Here is a 23,040-nt window from a genome sequence, read left to right on the forward strand (position 1 = left end):
CTGAAGCTCCGAAACTGCATGCACAGCTTGCTTGAGGACTGAAGAAGAAAACACGCATGTGCAAAATAACGATTGCAGCGATGCAACAGCTATAATTGAAAACGGAACTTACTTTAAGATCACGCCTCATATATGAACTCAAATTTTTCCACTTTTTTCTCCAATATATATATAACATAAGATGATCTATCCACAATAAAAAATTAATTTTTAAGCAAAGTAATATTTTTCATTTCAAGAGAATTTTTTATTATGTATTAATAACCACTTGAATGCTAAAAATTGTCACTTAATACGACATTACTATAAAGCAACCATATTATCAAGGAATCTCCATATAGGATCGCATGTAATACAAGTCTTTACTACACTTAAAACAGTAATGGTAACTTACCAAGAGCCTGAGCACAGGTTTCTCTGACTGGTGCTACAACCTGATCAGATACAAAGTCACCAAATCGATCTAGTGCCAAGACACAGAGCAATCTCAACGACATATCTTCCAGCCAGAATTGGTGACACTGCTCCATCTACCAATAGAACACACAATATGAGACTTTACACTTTCAAGGTTATTATATTCTAAGACAGACTTTTGTATATTCCACAATGTGCTGTAACTTAACACCTGTAACATTTCGGAACTGCATGCAGGTTCCGCCTTCAAGGCAATATACGAAGGTTGTTCGAAAAGTTCATAGCCTGACATAGAAATTAAACTAGGATTATTCTCGAATAATCTTCATTTCACAACATAAACCTCCTGAGAATCATACACTTGGTCCACCAGTGCTGCAATGCTTGTACACTTGATCAAAATGAAAGTGGTCGGAGTCTGACGGACTAAGTTCCAATCGGGTATTTCCGTGAGCACTCGGGACAGCCAGGCTTTGTGCAAAAGATCGCATATATTCTTGTAGTAGTTATAATGGGGAACACAACTATTAATCACTAAAATCTTCCGAGAAAATAATTTATATACGAGATTTAAAACAGATCGTTAAACAGTGAATATTGTAACACAAACACTATATACTGTATAATAGGTTCTCAAGTGGAGTACGACCATTGCTCGTTACAATGCCATTCTGACTACAGTAGAGCTCTTAGCGTAGTTTGTAGAGCGATAGCTAACAATTCATGAGGTTGCAAGTTCAAATCTTCGTGGAGTTACTAAACTTTTTTTTTGTTGCCTTTTAATTACATCACAACAATGAAAAGTATACTTCTACTATGTAATATATATGCAAATTTAAATGGCAAAACATGTATATGTTTACCTCAGCCTTCGTAAAATCAGCAGACTTTCCTGCTCCTCTCCCATGAACACGCACCACTTCCCTTAAAGCAGTGGCTGCACCATGTCGCACTTCCCAACTTGGACTGAAAAGGTCTTGGCACAGCTGATCACAGAAGCTTTCGAATGGCCAGTCTACTGCCTGCATGACAAATTGGTTCAGTTCAGTTTACTACAATTACAAATAAATTAACTGAAATAATTGAAGACACACTGGCAACACAAAATACATGTGAAATTGAATTAAATATTTTCTACTTCTACAAATGGACGAAACAACGTAATTAAAATACTAGTAATAAGGTGTTGAAAGATATCAGACTAAAAACTGAAAAGATTGATCTATTGTGACATTTCATACCTTAACAGTTTTAACATCATCATCATCATCATCATCTTGTCAAGTACTAGTCCCAAAAGAGCTGTTACAGCCTGAAAAAGCGATTTTCTTGCCATCTTTTCATAGGTCGACCAAGTAACCGTTTCCCATTTGGACGATATTTCATTATTGCCTTAGGGATCCTGGATGAAACCATTCTTGAGACGTGTTCCTTCCAGTTTAACTGATATCTGGAGATATAGTCCAGTATTGATGAAACATTAAGTTCTTGAAAGATATCTTCATTTTTCTTTCAATCCCATTTAGTGTAGCCAGCTGTTCGGTGCATGAATCTCATCTCGCAAGCTGTTAGTCTGCCTTCATCTTTTGTCCTTATAGTCCACGCTTCACTCCCATAACATAAGACTGGTACAGCTATTATTTGATAAAGACGAGTATGAGTTGATTTTTGTACTAATGAAGGTTTTAAAACTCTATTAATGATGCCCATTGATTTCTTGAATTTTACAATTTTCTCTAATAAATCCAAATTTTCAACAAAAAGTTTATATCCTAAATAATTAAACTCATTAACTCTTTCCAAAATTGTGTTGCAAGGGGTAGTGATGTGTCTCACACAACCTCTCCTACCCATTTCCCACCCTCACCGTCTAGTGGTGCAACCTGTTTTTACGAACAAGGCTCTGGGGACCGAGTCATGGCGGTATAACCATTTCACCTAATACTGAGGAAATGCAGTATTGAAGCAGGTCCAGATGCTTAAAGATGGCAACCCCATCACTGGACTTACCACCCCCTTGCTAGCAATTAGTTGGTGGGACATTCTATTGCTTTCAAGCCTGATAAAAGGAAAAGCCGGATGGATCATTTTGATGACGACTTAACAGTTTTATCAAGAACAAAACTCAAAATTAATCAATGCATCAGTTTACAGTAAAAGTTGTTGCAGTTAATTTGATGCAAATATACATCCGCAGAGCTGTTTCGTAGGTAGGAGGGTAGGTAGGTAGATAGATAATGGGGTTTAAAAAGGGTGCATCAGCAACTATAGCTATTTGCGCCCTTATCAATAATTCTTTAAAATACATAAAACCCAAACATTACCATAAGCTAAACGAATACGAACTGAAACACGTTGTCACACCTTAATAAAAAAAAATATGGAATAAAACAATGCAAAGAGAAAAGAACCAGCCCTTTGCAGCCAGAATTTACGTTTGTTAGAATTTTTCAATGATAAAGTTACTATCGAGTAAAGTTCATTTCAGAAGTCAAAAGGTTAATACCACCACACACATTACTGGCATTAAATAATAAATGGAGAAAATCCAATGTTTTGAGCATTTGATTAATTACAGATACTGTCTCATAAATAATGTCGGTTTTAGAGCAAAATTTTAGTTGGAGTGTGATGTGTCAAGAAATTAATCTGATCTTCAAAGTAAGGGCCATTAGATTCTTTGGTCTTGAGCCAACTTTCAGCAAGGTTTGTTACCCTCCAACAGTGCCAGTTTCTAGTTTTTATTCGAAGAATTCTATAATACCACATCAATGGCTTCCAAGTTTTGGAAATTTCTTCCTTGCAGGAAATGGGTCACAGATCGGAACAGATGGTAATCTGAAGGCACACCTTCGCAGCTATAAGCCAGCTGTGGTAGCCTAGTAGTTCGATTCCTCCCAAGTCCTGGGTTTCTTCCATGATTGTTAGAGTGGTATGAGGTCTCACATTGTCCTGCTGCAAGAGAATTCTATTTTGATCAACAAAAACTTCATAAACTCGTTTTGACTGTTGAGAATAAAGATCCGCATGGACTACACATTCATTTGGAACAAAGTCCCAGTGAATCACATCTTCAAAATTCCATCAAAATTATAACATTAGTTTGGGGCCAAACCGATTTTGTTTAAGGGGTTAGATACTCCTTACAGTAGTAAAATTTTGGAAATATTCAACATAATGAGAATTAGTATGTGTAAAATACTGTCCTTCTGCTATAGCCTATGAAAAAAATATTTTTACGATTTAAAAAAAAAATATTTATTTTTTTTTTTTAATTCAAAATGGTGGCAGTTCACTGTGCAGTGATGAAGCGTTTCCCTCATAACTAGGGCTAGGATTTTGATGACCTATAAATTATGCAAAAATGTCCTAAAAACAATGCATTTATGATCTAAAAATCTTTCAAAAATGCCCTTAAAAATGCCCTAAAATTTTTTCGTACATAATTGGCTTAGTAGGAAAAGCGATATTGCACTACTTAATTTTTAGACTAGTAATTAAATTAAATTCTAGTACCAGCATTTAAGTTTATTTAATTTTACATAACTTTTCTAAGTAATACGCTTTAATTAATTATTTTACCTGATGTAGTTCCATGTAGTCCACAACAAGGCCACTCTTATCCGGAATTAGCAGGTATAAAGGAGTCTATATTGAAGGGGTGGTTGGAGTGTACTACGTTAAAATGGCAATATTTGTGTAGAAAAACTATTAAAATATTATATAAAATAATGGGTATTAGCCACTGGCGTAGCTTGGTCGGTTCAGGCGCTTGCCTGCCAATCCGGAGTTGCGCTCGGTCGCAGGTTCGAGTCCCACTTGGGATGATTATCCAGTTGGGTTTTTTCCGAGATTTTTCCCAACTAAGACAAATGTCAGGTAATCTATGGCGAATCCTCGGCTTCATCTCACCAAATATCATATCACTATCACAAATTCCATCGACGCTAAATAACCTCACAGTTGATACAGCGTCATTAAATAACCAAGTAAAAAAATAATGGATATTAATGGACAAAATATGTAGACAAAATATAAAAGGAAATAAGCATTATTTTATATTAATAATGGGGATTTATGGCCAAAATTAAATGAAAATGCCTAAAAAATGTCCGAATAAAACAAAAGATGCTCTTAAGAGTTGTAAGAGGCAAAAAATGCAAAAAGTGTCTAACAAATATGTCTTAAAACACTCAGTTTATCACATAACATATAAATACTAAAGCAGCAATGTTTCTGGCTTACCAGGAAAAAGATGCAATTTCATCAAAATCCTAGCCCTATTCATAACTCAAACTTTCCAACATTCTGCAATGAATTCTTTTTTTTTATGTATTTATGCATGTCATATCTACAATATGATGCAAAATCACTTCTCTACCTTTAATAGATTGTCTGATAAAAAATAAATTCATTTAAAAGATAGTCAAATATCAATATTTTCTTCTAACACAAAATAATAATTAAAAAAAAAAATTATTTATTAAGGAATGTAGTTGAAAGAGCATGATATTATAAACATGAGTTTCAGCAATAAAATCAAAGAGAGAGAACATGAAAAAGTTTATGAGTGAAATGCTTCATCACTGCACAGTGAACTGCTACCATTTTAAATTTAAGAAAAAAAAATTATAAATAATTTTATTAAATCGTAAAAATATTTTTTCCATATAGCACAAGGCCAATGTTTCACACATATCAATTTTCATTATTGTACAAGATACAGTAATGAAGGAAAAAAAAAAAAAGCTGAATATTTCCAAAAATTTTACTGCTGTAAGCTGTACCTAATCCCTTAATGACGACTTTGGCATGTTGATGCGGATCAAGGCACTGGGTTTGAGGTATCAAGCTTGCACTAATATATCCAATGGTATGTGACAATTCTCCTGATAAATCTATCATCCATGGAATTAGCAACAAGCTGGCAGCAACAGATATCCACTCTGTGTTGAGCTTGTTCTGGTGTCAATTCATGCAGTACACATCTACAACTTCCGTATGATTTTTTAAGCATCTTAATGTGGCGATGTATTGTACCTTTTGAAGCACCAAGTTCTTCTCACGACCTACAAGTACTTTTTTGTGATCTTCCAAAACTGTGCATGTAGTCTCAATATTCCATACCTTAGGTCAGCGTTTCTCAAACTTTTTTGAAGTGGGGACCACTTTTTTAAGTCGGAACAGTTCCACGGACCACCTCACTCTTGTTCCCTTTGAAAGCAAATTTATAATTTTTGTAGTATAGTTCAATACCAGTATATTTATACTTTAAAATAGAATTAATTAATTTAAATTAATTAATTTAATTAGTTGTATATTAGTATTAACTAATTAAGCTAATATTAATACAAGAAAATTCATTTTGTTTCTTTAATAATTCAAGGCTATTGAAGTTTGGATAATCTTTAACTTATTACTAAAAAAAAATAAATGTTGGTACTCATATTAATGAGTGGGATGAGCCTGCCGATTCTTACACAGTTGTTCTATATTTGGACGTATGCTGGTAAGCTTAAGTCGGAGATCATCACATACATCAAGTCAATTTAGGTAATCTACTTTGTTTTTATTAGAGTTAATGATGAAAACTCTTTCTCACACAGATATGTAGAAGCAAACTGAATTATAAGCACCATTGTACAGTTCACTATATTCTCTTTTCACTTGTGATGAGATCCAGAAATTAACCATACCTTCCGCTTGGAATTTCATTTTAAGTCCGGTCTCATTCGAGAATTCAATTAACTGTTCTCTTTCACTCAATAAAAGTTTGTTAGTTTCAATATCGCAATGAAAGTGATCACGAACCCATGAAAATTCGTCATATTTACTTGTAAAATAAATTTCAAAGTGTGAACCTCAGAGTTGTATTATTGGTGTACGTGACCACTTCAATGTGCAGACTGGGTGTCGGCAAAACTATTAAGATCCTCTGTTATGAATTTGGGTGGTCCCTGGCTGGGTTTCAGGCGCAGCACCAGATGTGCAGAGAAATACCACATTCATAGTGCTTTAAAACCCTCTTTTGTTGTTGAGAGTAGAGTGGGAAATCGGTACATGGATAGGGTAATAAATTTCATAAAATGTCAGTACTGGGAGAAAAAGTGAAAGGCGATTGCCATATGTCATTTCCAAACTCTGAGATTTTTAGCTATAAAGTGATATGCAATTCGTTTGAATTTTATTTTTTCTTCTGCATTTTTTGCAGGACCATAAGGGCAGACCTCGAGGACCACAGGTGGTCCGCGGACCATAGTTTGAGAAATGCTGCCTTAGGTCTTTAAGGACGTTGTGTATTTTTAACGTCTCTTTCTCCATTATTGAAATGTTGGAACCATCCTCGTTCTACATGCTCATTAACGACACTTTCACCATGACTTCACAGATTCTTTGAGTAGTGGCAACAGCTTTATAATCTTGTTTCCAGCAATGTTTTAGAAGGACTCTAATCTCAAACTTTATCACCTCCATTTTACATTCTTTCTATAAACAATTGACGACTGTCACATGCTCACAATATGCAACAATAACTATAGCATGCTATAAATTGTATCTCCCAACTGAAGAAAATCATTAATCTTAAAAACATCAAACTTAAAAAAAACGACATTGCATGAGAGACGATTTAATAATTAATATTTTTGTCTCTTTGGACTGATTTACCATGTTGGGATTTTACTGACGTTTTCCCCAACTGTTAAGGCTCGTCTCCACTATTAAACATTTAACAACAACATGTTAAATTGTTTACCATTAACATCCCAACATATTGATTGAACATATTAATGCTAATTTAATTTAACACTTTGTCCACACTGTTAAACATGTTAAACTTGACTTTTTTTTTGCGTAGTCCACCACAAACAGTCTATGAGATTTTAATGTAGATAGTGTCTTATTTTCAAACCTTGGACAATGGACTCAGATGATGATTTGACTTTTGTAATTGCCTCTATTGCTTGTTATAAGGCCTTGAAAAGGGAGAAAATGAGAATGTGGGTGCAGGAATACCTTAGTAAAAGACAATATGCAGAAGACATTCTAAACGAGCTTAAAGTTGAAGATTGATTTGGATTCAAAAACTTGCTGAGAATGTTAGAACACGATTTTAATACAGTGCTGCAAAAATACTTCCTGTTACATCAAAGAAAGATACAATTTAAGAGCAGCCATTTCATCTCAATTAAAAAAATTACAGCGCGATTGATTGACTATCATAGGACCTATGACATATTAGATGTTAAAGGAGCGGGTAATATCGTATAATTATTCTTTCTGAAGTTTTACGAACGTTAACATACATCGCCAAATACGACCATTACTGACGTCAACATAGCATTAACGTTTAGCGTATGACGAGAGTGCGAAAACTCTCTATTGTATTCTCGAGATCAATTGAATAATTCCAGTTCTCTAAAACAGTCGGCCTTCTTTGTTTTGTCTCTGTATTCTTTTGCAGACACATCCCACAAACAAGGCCTTTCCATCATTAATTTTATTCTAACATATTTTCTTTCGTCCACTCCATAACTTCGAACAACTTACAGCCAACACCAAAGGACCAATGATACTATAAAAATGCTCAAGATACGTGCCACAAAATCGGAAGTTAGTTATTGCTATGGAAACTGTACAAACTTTGCCGAACTGTATCGACGCTGCACGAGCAAATGAATTGACTTGACATGTTTTCCATTGCTGTTGGAAAACACGCCAACATGTTAAAAGTGTTAACTTCAACACACTCAGTCAACATGTTAAGTCAATTGAGACTTGAAATATCCATATACATGTTAAATTCAACACGTTATATTTAACATGTTGTTGTTAAATGTTTAATAGTGGAGACGAGCCTTTAGGTGAAAGCCAGGTAATAATATGGCAATTCTCAGCCTCAACTTGCCAAATAACATCTCATTATCACCAATTCCATCAACACTAAATAACAGAGTAGTTGATACCACATTATTAAGTAACAAACTAATAAAATATAAATTTGTTTTTGTAGACTTCAATTATATTCCCTAGACCACATCCTTCGTTTCACTCTCATGTGTTACAATCTCTTTCAAAATCTGAATTTGTTTTAGTGCATTCAAAAAACTGCCACCATACTTGTTAACCTTGCACTTAACTATTGAAACCAATTCTTAAAGTCACGAATTTAATTAGCAACATGTAACTGCTTTTATTTCACATGGTTCACTATGGACTGGTCACTAGCAGCAAGCATAGAGTCTGCATTGCTATAACACATACAGTATGCGCCAAAATATACAGTAGTGGAACAATATGTTACTGTTATTTGTTGTTGTTAGTTATCGGGATGATAATATAAATGTTCAAAATGTGCTCCATTGCGCTGTAGACAGTGTTCATAACGATCACACAGATTTTGAAACATATTCTGGAACATAGAGTTCTGAAAAATGAGACGATCTTATGACGTAATGCAGGCACAGTTGTGGGTGGATCATTACAGTTGAAAATGTTCTCCTTTAACATTCCCCACACGTAAGCATCAGGTGGTGTAAGATTGGGGGGAATGTGATGGGTAGAGGAACTCAGTCCCATGGGAAATGATTCGTCCTGGAAAGGTTTCTTGCAGCATAGCCAGAGACTATCGAGCGGTGTGGCAGGTCACCCTGTCTATTCATCTGAATGTTCCTGGCATGACAAAACCTTCTTAGATCCTGAATAAATGGCCTGACCACTATGTTCATGTAACGTTCCTGGGTAACAGTAAAAGGTATACCATCATCATCCTCAATTAAATACGGACTTAGCGCACCGTTTACTGGCCTACCAGACCTTCCCTTCCGTTGACACAATACACAATACACACCCGTACGACGAAATTTTGTAACAATAGACAGCATAACTGTGTTGCTTCATGCCAGCTGAATAAAGTGTTCACGATATTGTTGCGCCACTAACTTTAAACTCGGCCCGCCTTGATAACCATTTCTGTACGAGCGAAAATAATACTTCACTATGAACACTTTTTCCTCCATCGTGAGATCCATTGTCAATTCCAACCACAAAGCACAACGTTCGTTACACAACTAGCAATACATAATGGTGATGCAACAACACGCAGATGCACAGGCATGCGCATGCGGGCTGCGCAAAATACAGTACTGTATATTTTGGCGCATACGTTACATTCTCAAGTTGTTTCTATTCTTTAAATACTACATTAACTCTGAAAGTACAGAGTAAAAATATACTGTTAAACTGCCAAATATAAATGTACTACTACTAATAGGATAAAGTAATAAACATGAGAGTCTTACCTCTCCCCAAGATCCTGTGCTATCAGGAACACTTTCATAAACCAACTGCCCAGATGAGTTGTCTTCCTGCTTCGTTTCAAAAGCACAATCATCCAATTTGGGTCTCTTTCGCTCGCTGTCCTCACCAATCAATGATGTTCCGCCATCCTCTCCAGCATCTCGAGATTTTTGTTTAGACACTGCCTGACGGGCCTTACGACGTGCTCTGTTAATTTCACGAGAACTAAGTCCTTCAGCATGTGCCATCCCTTGCTGCACCACCTCACAAACAGTTTTCTGTACAAGCAATAAAAGTATGATGCAGTACATAAATATTAACTTGCATTGATAAGTTTTGTAACATTTTCCTACCATCCTGCAACTTTTATCTACACATATTGCTTACTGCTCAAAACAATTACATATATATATATATATATACTTATGGCTTTTAAGAAACCCAGAAGTTCACTGACACCCTCACATAAGTCCATCATCAGTCCATATCCCAAGCAAGATTAATCCCATCTCCATATTCATATCTCACCTCCCTCAAATCCATTTTAATATTATCCTCCCATCTACGTCTCGGCCTCCCCAAAGGTCCTTTTCCCTCCGGCCTTCCAACTAATACTCTATATGCATTTCTGGATTTGCCCATATGTGCTACATGCCCTGCTCATCTCAAACATTTGTATTTAATGTTTCTAATTATGTCAGGTGAAGAATACAATGCGTGGAATTCTGAGTTGTGGAACTTTCTCTATTCTCCTGTAACTTTATTCCTCTTAGCCCCAAATATTTTCCTACACACCTTATTCTCAAACACCCTTAACCTCTGTTCCTCCCTCAAAGTGAGAGTCCATGTTTCACAACAATACAGAACAACCGGTAATATAACTATCTAGTCTTTTCAGATTTCTGCAATTTTTTATTTTGTATGTTTAAATTGAAATCTTCATTTTTGTGTCCCATGGAGAAGAATTTATAGTTTTATTTGCATATTATTTTCTTCTGTCCAATTTTGGCTTTGTTCATTTTATTTTCTAAATGAACTTGTTTTTATTGGTTTTTATGTTGTCCACATGATTATGTCATCTGCAAATAAGCATGTGTTTATGTCTTCGATTAATTTTAGGTGATTTGGTAAATTTACAGATACAAAAACACACAGTTCTAGAGATGATGAAATATTCACTAAAAGTTTTAGTATTGAAGAACTAAAACAAGCAATAAGAATTCTAAAATCCAAAAAAAAACAGCCTGGTCCAGATAAAGTCTATCCTGAATTCGTAAAACATCTCGGAGACAATGCACTCAGGATGCTTCTATTTATATATAATACTACTTGGAAAAACCCTCGAAAATTCCCATCAAGCTGGAAAAAAGCCATAATAGTTCCTATTATAAAACCAAACACGAATAAGGAAGACATCTCATCATGTAGACCAATAACCTTAACATCAATGTTGGCCAAATTGCAAGCAATAATCATTATAAACAGGTTAAACTGGTAATTAGAAGGAAAAAATCTACTAGTAAAAGAACAAGCTGGCTTTAGTCCAAACCGATCTACATCACACCAAATAACATACATAACTCAGGAAATTAAAAATGCTTAACAAAAATGAAAGTGTCTTAGCTGTATTTGTTGACCTAAAAGGTGCATATGATACAGTCTGGAGAACTAAATTAATCCAAAAACTAATTGTAATGAATATCAACAGCAACATGCTTGAGTGGTTTAAAAATTTTCTTATCCAACGGTGAATTGCAACAAAATTCCAGGAAATCATTCCAAAAAGATCCTCCATAGATTCTTAAGTTAGATGCCATGGAACTACTCTGCAGCACATATAAGGATCACCTTCAAATTTATACAGATGGATCTCTAAATCCTAATAATGGGACATCAGGAGCAGGGTATTATATTCCAAAATATCAAGAAAGTTACTTCATACGATGTTCATCCTCCTCCAGTCTTGACACTGAATTGCTAGCTGTTGATGCTGTTCTTCAGTGTGTTACTCAAATTTCTGAAAAATCTATTTGCATACTTACCGACTCCAAGGGGGCTATATTTAATATAATTAAATACGTACCAAACCTATATTCACATAGAATTATTCCAATTCAGAAACAACTAGCAATACATAATGGTGATGCAACAACACGCAGATGCACAGGCATGCGCATTTTAAATAAATAAATTTAAATAAACTAAAAGAACTCCAAAAGGAAATAACATTTCAATGGATACCTAATCATTGTGGTATACCTGGACACGAGAAAGTCGATAATATTGCAAAACAGGTAACATATTTGCAACCAAGACCTCTTCAAGTGATATCTTTATCCAGTGCCTTTGCTTCAGTAAAGTCTCATTTTATAAACCTATGGATCAACAATTGACTCTCTTCTGACAAAGGAAAAATTTTACAGTCTGTACAAAAGAAACCAAATGACCTGGAAATGTACAAAAACTTGCCCAGACATGTTCAAACATTTTTAACAAAAGCCAGAACAGGTCACATTGTCACACAATTGTACCGACACTGATTTCACATTTCTGATAATCCTACTTGTCTGTGGTATAATAATCATGATGAAGATCTGGAACACATTCTCCTATACTGTCCATCCATAAACCACAAAAGAAGTAATTTAAAATCATCAGTACCAGTTGCAGAAGACACAGCCCTGCAGTATATATTGACTACACCCTACCTCTGGCTACTAGCAACAGGCATCTATAATGAACACCGATCAAAATACCCCTAATTTCTCGTGAAAAACAAAAACAGAATAGAGTACAGTGGACTACAGTGGACTTTATGTTGTCAGCAAACAGCTGGATACATTAAGAAGATTGAGTGATTGACTGATTGGAGTACTCATCAGTCATTGCACAGCAGAAGTGATAATGACTCTTCCCAAACACTTGTTTTATGTTTACCAACACTGGCTAGCTCTGCAATACTGACCTGTCTCGCTGTATCTTTCACATAACCTGACCACCATAGAAGAAGAAACTAGAACTCTCTACCCACTTCTCACAGAAATTGTCCTTGTTGTATTAGAAGCACTTTCAACTTACTTAAATGTCTCATTTTATCAAATAAACAAGGCAATAATCACCATTCACTGATATAGCAATTCCAGAAAACTGACCAATGAGTTTTCCTTTATCATCTAAAATTAAAACTTTCTCAAGGTTTGTTTTTCAACTTTCTTCTCTAAATCTGAACCATACACTTCTGATTGGGGTTCTTACATCTCACTTGATGATGTGTCGAAGGAAGAACAATTGTTTATATACATCTTAAGACTGATTAGTGACATATATTACTAGTCAGCAATGTATGCGATGGAGGGGAAAAGGAACTGGCCACCCTACCTCAATATCTCCTGATTTAGTTGCTTCATGATGCCTTATTGGTGTTACTTGTGAGATTCAAACCTTTCTTCGGACAGTTGACTAAACAACAGGATCATGAATCTTCAAAATTATCTTTAGGTAATATGTATAATATGTATTATAAAATTTACATACTGTCCAATTTTTAACACCACAGCTTTAAAAAACACTCACCTTCGTTGAATCTTCAAATTGAGACACATCCACGTCATAAGAACTGGAGAGATCCTCAGCAGAAAATATTTCAGACATGTCCATTCCAATTTTAGCCGCAACATCCAAACCAAGACGAGCATTAAGAAGTTGTCTTTGTCTGGCCATTTTTTCTCGTACATCTGCACCTGATAATATTAACAATGTACTAATGTAGGTTTACAAACATGTGTGTACATGAATGAATTCAGTGGCATCAGTAAAAAAGCCAGTGAGTTGAAGTTATTGTAATATTGCCAATTGCCACTATTATTCCAAATCCAATGATGAATGCAATTGAGGTTTTGTGCTTAATGGTTGCAAAATATCGATCCTCAATGGTTTTTGGATGCTTAAAATGAATGAATACATTTCCATAAATGACAAAATACAAAAACATGAACATTGGAATGACAGTATACAATTATTACAAAACCTCGTATAGTTAATGTTTGGATACAAAAGATTTTTCCTTGTTTTATTCTGTTAACACAAAACTTGGCAAGTGATCAATGCGAGGTTCGGTAGTCATTTTGTGAAACCACCTGCTTATGCTTAATATTTCTGTTCTTACTGAAAATTGTTTTCTGGAGTTACGAGTTTTAGAATAAAAGTGATATCTTTACATGGATTTCTCGGTTATGTCATTTTGAAGTAAGCATTGCTGAATATCCATGTGAAGCAAGAAAGAATAAGAGAAGGCTCCATATGGGTACAAAAATGGGCTGCTTGTATTACAATATTTAGAGCATTCGAGGCCTAGGGGTTCATTTCACTTTCCTTCCTCCTCTTTCTACTTTTCTGTTCCTAGTGCTGACCTGCTATGGCACTAAAATCGTCCTCCAGTGGCTTAAGGAGGGAAAGCTGGTGATCAACAAGATCTCCCAGCTAGGTCCAATGGACCCGTTGACCACCAGCAGGTGTGGTCCTCCAGAAATTCTGGGGGTTGTGTGTGAATGAAGTAGCCACCAAAACGTTAAAATATGGTGTTCACTTAAATCAGCTACAACTTGCCATTTTCAAATATTGGAGTGCAAGAGGTCAAATGACTTTATTGTCAAACGCCTGGCATTAGAAAACAACAACAACAACATATTTATATCGTATTTCAAGATGCAAAATTTTAACATTTTTTTATCAGAACTTTAAAAGGTTGTAAAATAATAATAATGATAATGATAATGATAATGATAATGATAATGATAATAATAATAATAATAATAATAATAATACTGAACTGCCTCCCATTGAGGGTAGCCCTTACGGACTCAGTATATCCTTAAAAAAAATTATATACATATGTAAACATAGATATTAAATAATAAAGAAGGGAAACACAGAAAAGGGCGTGAAAAATTACAATTGCTATTAATGTGGCGCCATGTGATTAATTAGGATTTGGCAGGATTTTTTTAACACAATTATCATAATGTCATCCCTCAGAGATGTTGGCAGAGCAAACTGCCTTCGAAATTCTTCGAAAAAAGCTGGTATAGTCCCTCGAGCATCCATGAACAAGCCGAATGCCTCAATGTGAATTAAGGCATATTTCAGCTTGAAATAGTTGACTATAGGCTCATAGATCGACTTCTTCTCAAAGTGGACTTCAACTGACTGATGACATTCTACTTCAAAACATATCGTGGGGTCCACAATGATGCCCTGTTTTGTGTCAGCATTGTACGCTAAAATATCTACTCATCTCGACCCATTTTCAGCTAGACAGGAGATTTCTTCTTCTACTATCCAGCCCTTATTTCTTAATGCGGCAGCAATTTTGGACCTTATAAGATGATGTCTAGAGTTCCTCAAGAGCAATCCCTGTTCAAAGAATCCCAAGACGTGTGCTAAAGTTTCAATCTCCAGGCAGCCATGTCTGCACCAGGTACCGTCGAGAGATGTGCCGGGAATGAAACGAACAGCTGCTAAATTTGCTGTCATTTTCAGGCTAGATATCCATTCACTAGTCGAAAGTTCTTTCTTGTTTGCAATCCAACTGTTGGAGGCTGTTACTTCGCTATACATCTCAACACCTTTTCCCCGTCCTGAAAGGGTCTTCCATGATTCATATTCACGACCTCACAATGCTTCTCGAAAATTTCGAATTGTAGCTTTAGTAAAGAAAGGCAGAGGGAATCACATGACGATTTGAGTTCGACATCTGTCTCATCATGTTAACATGCGGATTATCTGATCTGATTAATGATAGACAGATGTTACAATGTTGAAGAAAAGCTTCCCAAGAAGCGTGTATTAACTGAAGTCCTTTCAACTGAAGTCCTTACAGCATGCTATTTGGAATATCAGCCTGGAGGAAAAGCATTTCTTTAACAGAGCTTCGAAGGATCTTATCAACGTCATCCAAAAAATTTCGAGATAATTTATGTAAGGGAGCCACTGAAAGATTATGTAAGTAAAGTAAGGTTTATTTTTTATTTCAGAATTTACCTGTTTATTTCAGTTGGAAGTAACAAAATTGAGGGGTTCACTGGAAGAGGGAGCTTTGCCACATTAACCATAACATGACAAAAATAAGTCTGTTACGAAAAGGGTCGTATCCTAGAATTAGTCAGTGCTCTGGCATTGGCTGGTACAATGTCACATCTATCTAGTTTAGGGAAAGAACAACAAATGGTAGGAACTTCCTAAAAAAAACATGAAATTTCACTGATTAGCATTTTGTGGACTCTTCAATTATTTACTTGATTTTACTGATAAATATACAATAATTTGAGTAATAATGTTGTTGTTGTTTTCTAATGCCAGGCATTTGACAATAAAGTCATTTGACCTCTTGCACTCCAATATTTTTCAAAGATATTATCATGACCAGCCAATGAAGCACAGATTTTGAGGTGTTCTGAATCCATTTCTTGGTTTGAGTTGCACAATAGGCAGTTAGGGGACTGATATATTCCAATTCTATGCAGGTGTTTAGCCAAACAATCATGGCCTGTTGCCAATCTAAATGCAGCTACAGACGATTTTCGTGGTAAATCGGGAATTAACTGTGGATTTTGATGCAGAGAGTTCCATTTTTCCCCTTGGGATTGTGATATCAAATTTTGTTTGTTGAAGTCTAAGTATGTAGATTTAATAAATCTCTTCACAGAGTAATACATAGATTTAGTAACAGGTCTGTAAGTAGCAGTGCTGCCCTTCTTTGCTAAAGCATCTGTATTCTCGTTTCTCAGGATTCCACAATGAGATGGTATCCATTGGAATACAATTCTTTTATTGAGTGATATATTGAGAGAGCATTTTAGTTATTTCTGCTGTTTGAGATGGTGTGTGTTTAGAGACGATTGATAGAATACCTGCTTTGGACTCTGACAATATAACTGCATTCCTAAATTTATTGATGTGGCATAGAAGATTCCTGAGACATTCACTTATTGCAATGATTTCACCATCAAAACTTGTTGTTCCATATCCAAGTGATCTATAAAGTGAGAAGAGACAGCACGTAACACTGCACCGGCACCTTGTTCTCTGGAAATCAAGGATCCGTCCGTGTATAAATGAAGCCAGTTTTGTGGAGGGTACCTAATATTAATTGTCTCTAAAGACAATTGTTTCAGTATTTCAGTGTTTACTTCTGATTTCAGTATTTCTTCTGTTAAATTTAGATTATATTCTATATTTAATAGAGTTAAAGGGTTTGGTTTAATTTGTAAGTTTTCTTTTAAATTCGGGATATTGATTTTCTGTTTTAATAATAATAGTAATAATGTGAAATTACATTGACACTAAAGAACACTGCTTCAAATTAGAAGCATGGGATGAGAACTAACTCCAAAAGTGGAAGCTCTCCTTATGGGCACTCTCCAGAAATCGACAATTCTCAAATATGGACAGATTTTTATGTCCCAACTGAAATAATATAGAAATAGCAAAATCAACTTTAGATTCCAGACACATTCAGTTGTGGACATGGACAGCTGGACAGAACTAAAATTTCGAAAGCTAATACATTATAAATGTACAGTAATAAACTATATCGATTTTTTTTAATTCCTTAAATATGAAAGAAGACAATAAGTGTCCTGTACTATTTACTAGTCTGCCTACACTCTACAAAGACTGTACTGTTAGTTGGAAGATACTCTATTCTAAAGAATATCATAAACGTCCATTACAAAAGATGATGTATTATCTATTAATTTAAAATGTACCTTGGAATTCCTCCTCAACATCATACTCCTTTCCCTCTGAAGCCATGAGGTGCGTGCTGTTAGCCAATACCTTAGTCATATCAAAGTTCTGGAAATTCAGCCGTCCTGCTTGAGACAGCTGTACGGTTGGATGCAATTCTGAAAACAACCTTTTGGTTTATAAAATTTCTCAGCTTCAGAATTTATACTTTCATTAAAGCGCGCGCGCACGCGCACACACACACACACACACACACACACGCACGCACAAAAACAAACAAAAATCATGTGAATATCATACTTACAAACAAATCTCCTGGGGGCCAGAGCCTGCAATTCCTAACTCCCTAAGAAAACTGAACAATGTTATCCAACATTATACTCATTCGAAATTTACCAAATGCTGGTAAAGAATATAAGTTGTCAACAAGAAGTGATGGCTGTTATATCAGCACTCTCATTATAGACAGCCAGATATTTCCTACTTTCTTTGCAGAAAATATAATAATAATAATAATAATAATAATAATAATAATAATAATAATAATAATAATAATAATAATAGTAATGATGATGATGATGATGATGATGATGATGATAATAATAATTCTTTATTTATACTGGCAGAGTTAAGGCCATAGGGCCTTCTCTTACACTCTACCAGGTCACAAAGTATACAAGCAGTTGAAATTTAACAAAAAGTTACAGAACAGAATACTAACATATTAAAAAAAATAATAGCATAATAAAATCGACACTAAACAACATGAAAATAATACCATAATAGAAAAAAGAAAGTAAAATACATTGGAATATAGCAAAAGCAACTCTTTTAGTACAAATGGTTAATATGGAAAACGAAGGAAGAATATAACAAAATAGAATGTAATAAAATAATAATAAAAAAAAGAAAAAAAAAGTTAAATAAAATCCACAATAAAAGGCTATGATAATAAATTCATCAGCTGATAAAGAGAACAAAAATGGGACAGGAAGAAAAGAAATATATAGCCTATATTTTTACAAAACTACTGCAGAGAAAAGTGCTTATAACTGCAAGGAATCTGAATTGAAAAAGTGGAATTTTAATTTATTTTTGAAACTAGACAATGTCCGACAGTCTCTGACATATTGTGGTAGAGAGTTCCAGAAATGAGCTGCAGAGACGGTGAAAGATGAAGAGTAGAAGGATGTTCTGTGTTTAGGAATGGAGAGTGTGATATGGTATTGTGAGCAAGTATCTATTTCGTGATATGAGGACAAATGTTGAAAACGAGAAGCTAAGTAGTTAGGGTTAGAATTTTGAAGAATATTGAAGAGTAAAGTGAGAGAGTGAATAGTTCTTCGCTCTTTTAGACAGGCCCAGGACAGCATATTTAGTGAAGGTGTGATACGGTCAAATCTACAGATGTTGCAAATAAATCGAACACATGCATTATGAACACGCTGTAGTCTGTCTGTCAGTCTCATGTTAAGGTCAGTGTAGAGAGTGTCACAGTAATCAAAATGAGGCATCAAGAGCGACTGCACTAAATTCTTCTTGAGAAGCAACGGAAGGAAATTTCGAATTCTTTTTAGTGCGTGAATTTTCGTAAAAATTATTTTACATTATCTAAGACTAATTGTAAAAATGTGAACCTTAAAGAAGCACTTGCATAGAATGAGTACAGCTGATAAATATGTCAAGTGTACCAGTTAGTACGCAAAACGGTCAAACACATTTTTTGCCAATGTCCTGTTCTCACAAAATTATGAGATTCTGTCCAGGGAAATTTTTAGCTTCACATGGCCATCATCAGCAACACTGCGATTTCCAGCATTCTGAAGTTTGTCTAGAATGCTGGATGGTACCTATGGTACCTATGGAGGTAGCATAATGGGCCCATCTAAGTATCCAAAGTGTGCACGTGCTTGTCTCAACATGTACTCTTTACAATGCAATAGATGTTCAATTTTTGTTACAGGAAATCTGCTGTATGAACAGCAATAATTAACTGAATTTTATTATATTCCTCTTCTCTTGTAAGAAACAGCCTTTTTTTTTTTTGTGTAGTAGCAACACAAAAATACTATGAAAACATATTTCAAGACATCATTTATTTGCTCTTCTAATTGCGCATTTTTCTATCTATAAAAATGTACTGTGGTGTCTTAAAAAAAACACTATTATGAAACATATGAATCTCTGTACTCGAAGTGTCTACTGCCCATGTCTCACGTTCTGAGCTGAAAGCTCCCTAGTGCTTATAACCACGCCTCTTAGGTCTACTCGGACCGTCACGGCAGCTACAATGTGGCAGCACAGTAGCATATTACATGTTCTGAAAACATTATCCTATGCCATTGCAGGGGTCTTTATTGTTTTTAATACTGGATACTCTAATCGTGGTTACCACTATCGCTACTATCTCTGATAGCGATTTCCGAAAATGTATATACACACTAGGCCACTCTTCGTTCAACTGCTAAATTACCATATAGCAGCATTTCTCAAAGTATGTTCCGAGGTTCCGTGAGCCCTATATGATTTTAAATTTTATTTCATACTTTTTTTACTTGGTTATTTAAGGACTTTGTATCAACTACTAAGTTATTTTGCATCGATGGGATTGGTGATAGCGAAATGGTATTCCGCAAGATGAGGCCCGGGATTCGCCATAGATTACCTCACATTCGCCTTACAGTTGGGGAAACCTCGGAAAAAATCCAACCAAGTAATCAGCCCAAGCGGGAATCGAACCCGCGCCCGAGCGCAACTCTGGATCAATAGACAAGCGCCTTAGCCGACTGGCTGCTGCGGTGGCTATTTTATACTTAGTGGTTACTATAAAAATATATAAATGTTACGCAAATATGAATCAATAATAACATGAAAACACCGATAATGATAATGATAATGATGATGATAATAATAATAATAATAATAATAATAATAATATTCCAAGAATATGCGTAATAATAATATTCCAATACTATGCATAATAACAATATGTTTAAGGAACATCTAAAACTGAAAATAATATTTATCACTTTCATCACTGGATTCTCTGCGTACGTGTTCACTGAAACAAAATACCGAAATGAAAAAATGCAAACGTACAGTAGAAATGAGACTACAACTTTCCACCATAAAGCCAGATTGTAGGCTTAAAAAGCAAATATATTCGTTCCACTGAACAGATTTATTGATACTAGCTTTCACTTGTCTGTTAATTATTAAATACTAATAAAATATTACGAGGATTCCGCAGTTGGCTGATCTTGCTCCATAGATGACGAATGGAATCCTAACAAGGCCGTTGTGTTGAACGTAGGGTAGTAGGCACATGCGGTACCCAGAACCTCCCACTTGCTCCCTCTGTGTCTCGCCCCGCAAAGTAACAGCTCAGGAAGTGAGACATGGGCAATATATATAATGAATAGTCTTACATTACAAACTCCATACTCCAAGAAACAAGAGTAAAAAACTACTCACCTCTTTTAATGTTGCTCTCTGTAGGTTCCCACTGGGGCACATTCTGTATAACAGCCTCCACAGCATGGCCAGCAGCAATACGAGTTTCCCATGCTGGGCTGTGCAAATAAGTGGCAATGCGAGACAATAAATGATGCAGCTCATGAGGGTGAAGACGTTGTACTTCACCCAGTTGACGTGCTGCAGCACGGCGGGTCACACCTGAAGAACCAGTCTCCAGGAGGACAAACAAGCGATCGAGTCTGTATAAAATAAGATAAAAGTATATAAAGACTGTTCCAATTTTATTAGCACCAAATGCTTGATATCAAATTTGGCAACTATTGTCGGATCATCGGATCTGTGCCCCTTCAGCGCTGTCGTCGTTCTTGAAAAAGTTAACGTCTGTACTCACTCCATTCCACCCGCTTTCCTCCCACCACGTCAAACAGCAGACCACGAACCTTACCGAATAGGGATGTTGCCAAACTTCCGTCAAACGGTGTCATAAATAACTGGTCCTCCATGCTACAATATCATTTCTTTCAATCAAAATACTTCTTGTATTTATACAATTTTTAAACCTAAATCCCATGTCTCCAATCACTTTCCATAGCGTTTCTCTCCAACCTTGGAAATTATTGCTTCTCTCACAACCTTCAGTAATTTCTGCAATGTCGGAAGTTCTTTTTGCACGGTATAAAATTCTTGTACGCCTATCTTTCTTCTTAAAATATACATCGGTTTATATCATCTACAAGAATTAAAGATTCCCTTGGTCTGTTCTTTCCTGGTAATTCTACCTTTACATCTCCTGCACAGACTCTCTCTCTTCCGATTTTCTTTATTAGGCGCTCTGACCTGCCTATATAATTACATAACATATTGTATTATCAGTATTAGTTAAGAAGTAATTTTAATACGTAATCAATTGAAATAAATTAAGCCTCACCTGAGATTGCAGCTGCTCTTTTCGTTGCCTTATTTATAGGAAAGAGATATTGACCTGTTTGTTTCCCTTAATCGCAAAATGCTATTACGCACTTGCTTAATATTTCTTTCGCCACTACGTGCTACAGTATTCATATTGAGTTGGCAACACTGGACTGCAAGTGCAAATAAACTGTCCTGCAAGAAGGCTCAAAATTGTGAATAGTGGGGGAGAGAAAGGGAGAGAGATAGAAAAGAGAGAGATAGGAATGTAGGGAAAGAAATGAATTACCGAGGCTGAGAAAGAACTAGGGTTCAGTTCGCATATATTACGGGGGCACAGATCCGATGGTCCGACAATATCATCTGTTTACATGGAGGAAGTAGTGATTTCAAGTGCTTGATGTTCAGATATAAAAATATTAAATCATTCTGAATATTGGGGGGGGGGGGGAACCTGAGAGAAATTTACTGTTGAAGTTTCGAAGTGGGTTTAAACCTGTCATAATGCTCCCGAAATGCGTTTTATTCATTCTTGATTATGTAAATAGCATCCTCCACTTGCACTAGCAAAGGCAATGCAGTTGGAGCGCTCCTTCAGGAGGAACATGTGCTGAGTACCAAGTGCCAATGTAAGTAGCTCCCATGTTGCGTTAAGCCTGCAGCTATGGCTGACCAGAAAAGGTCTGTCTCTCCCCATAAGAGAAAAAACCGTAGTTTAAAGCCTCATTCATTGAAGAACGTACGTAAATTGGAGAGAAATAGTGAAATGGTGTACATATCACCGAAAAATAAACTCGTCTCATCTCCAAAACAATCAGGAGAAGACGTAGCTGTGTCAGAGCTCGCCACATCAGAAATACAGTGTAGTATATTTGATTTGCAGCAACAAATGTATCTGTCATATTTGACGCATTCGGAAATATACTACAGCAGCCAGTTAGCATTTGTCAACCTGGAAATCCATTTTGAAGATGAAGAGAGAGGTATCATGTTCTTCTGGGGCAAAATTGCAGCCGACGAGGAGAAGCTGAAATCGCGTCTTGTTTGTATACATTTTTGATAACAAAGGCTTTGGAACTCAGTCCAAAACAAAAATTAGTGTTGTCCGATTACTGCTGCGGGCAGAAAAAGAACAAAGGAATGCTGCTTGTGGCAAAGGGGTACTTCACGGAAATTACCCACAATTTCCCAGTA

The 23,040-nt window shown here is 35.7% G+C and overlaps 1 protein-coding gene across 1 annotated transcript in view; it reads right to left on the reverse strand.

Annotated features, from left to right (window-relative positions):
• Positions 1-23,040, reverse strand: part of Hel89B (histone acetyltransferase 1) — a 166,693-nt gene that overhangs the window by 133,154 nt on the left and 10,499 nt on the right. The window contains exons 3-8 of the mRNA XM_069841318.1: positions 20,935-21,176; positions 17,481-17,618; positions 13,288-13,454; positions 9,717-9,992; positions 1,281-1,439; positions 395-530 (exon numbers count right to left, since the gene is read on the reverse strand). Coding sequence (XP_069697419.1) covers positions 395-530; positions 1,281-1,439; positions 9,717-9,992; positions 13,288-13,454; positions 17,481-17,618; positions 20,935-21,176 — 1,118 coding nt within the window. The remainder of the gene's footprint in view (positions 1-394; positions 531-1,280; positions 1,440-9,716; positions 9,993-13,287; positions 13,455-17,480; positions 17,619-20,934; positions 21,177-23,040) is intronic.

Source organism: Periplaneta americana, chromosome 12 (assembly GCF_040183065.1).
Source record: "Periplaneta americana isolate PAMFEO1 chromosome 12, P.americana_PAMFEO1_priV1, whole genome shotgun sequence".
Lineage (NCBI taxonomy): Eukaryota > Metazoa > Arthropoda > Insecta > Blattodea > Blattidae > Periplaneta > Periplaneta americana.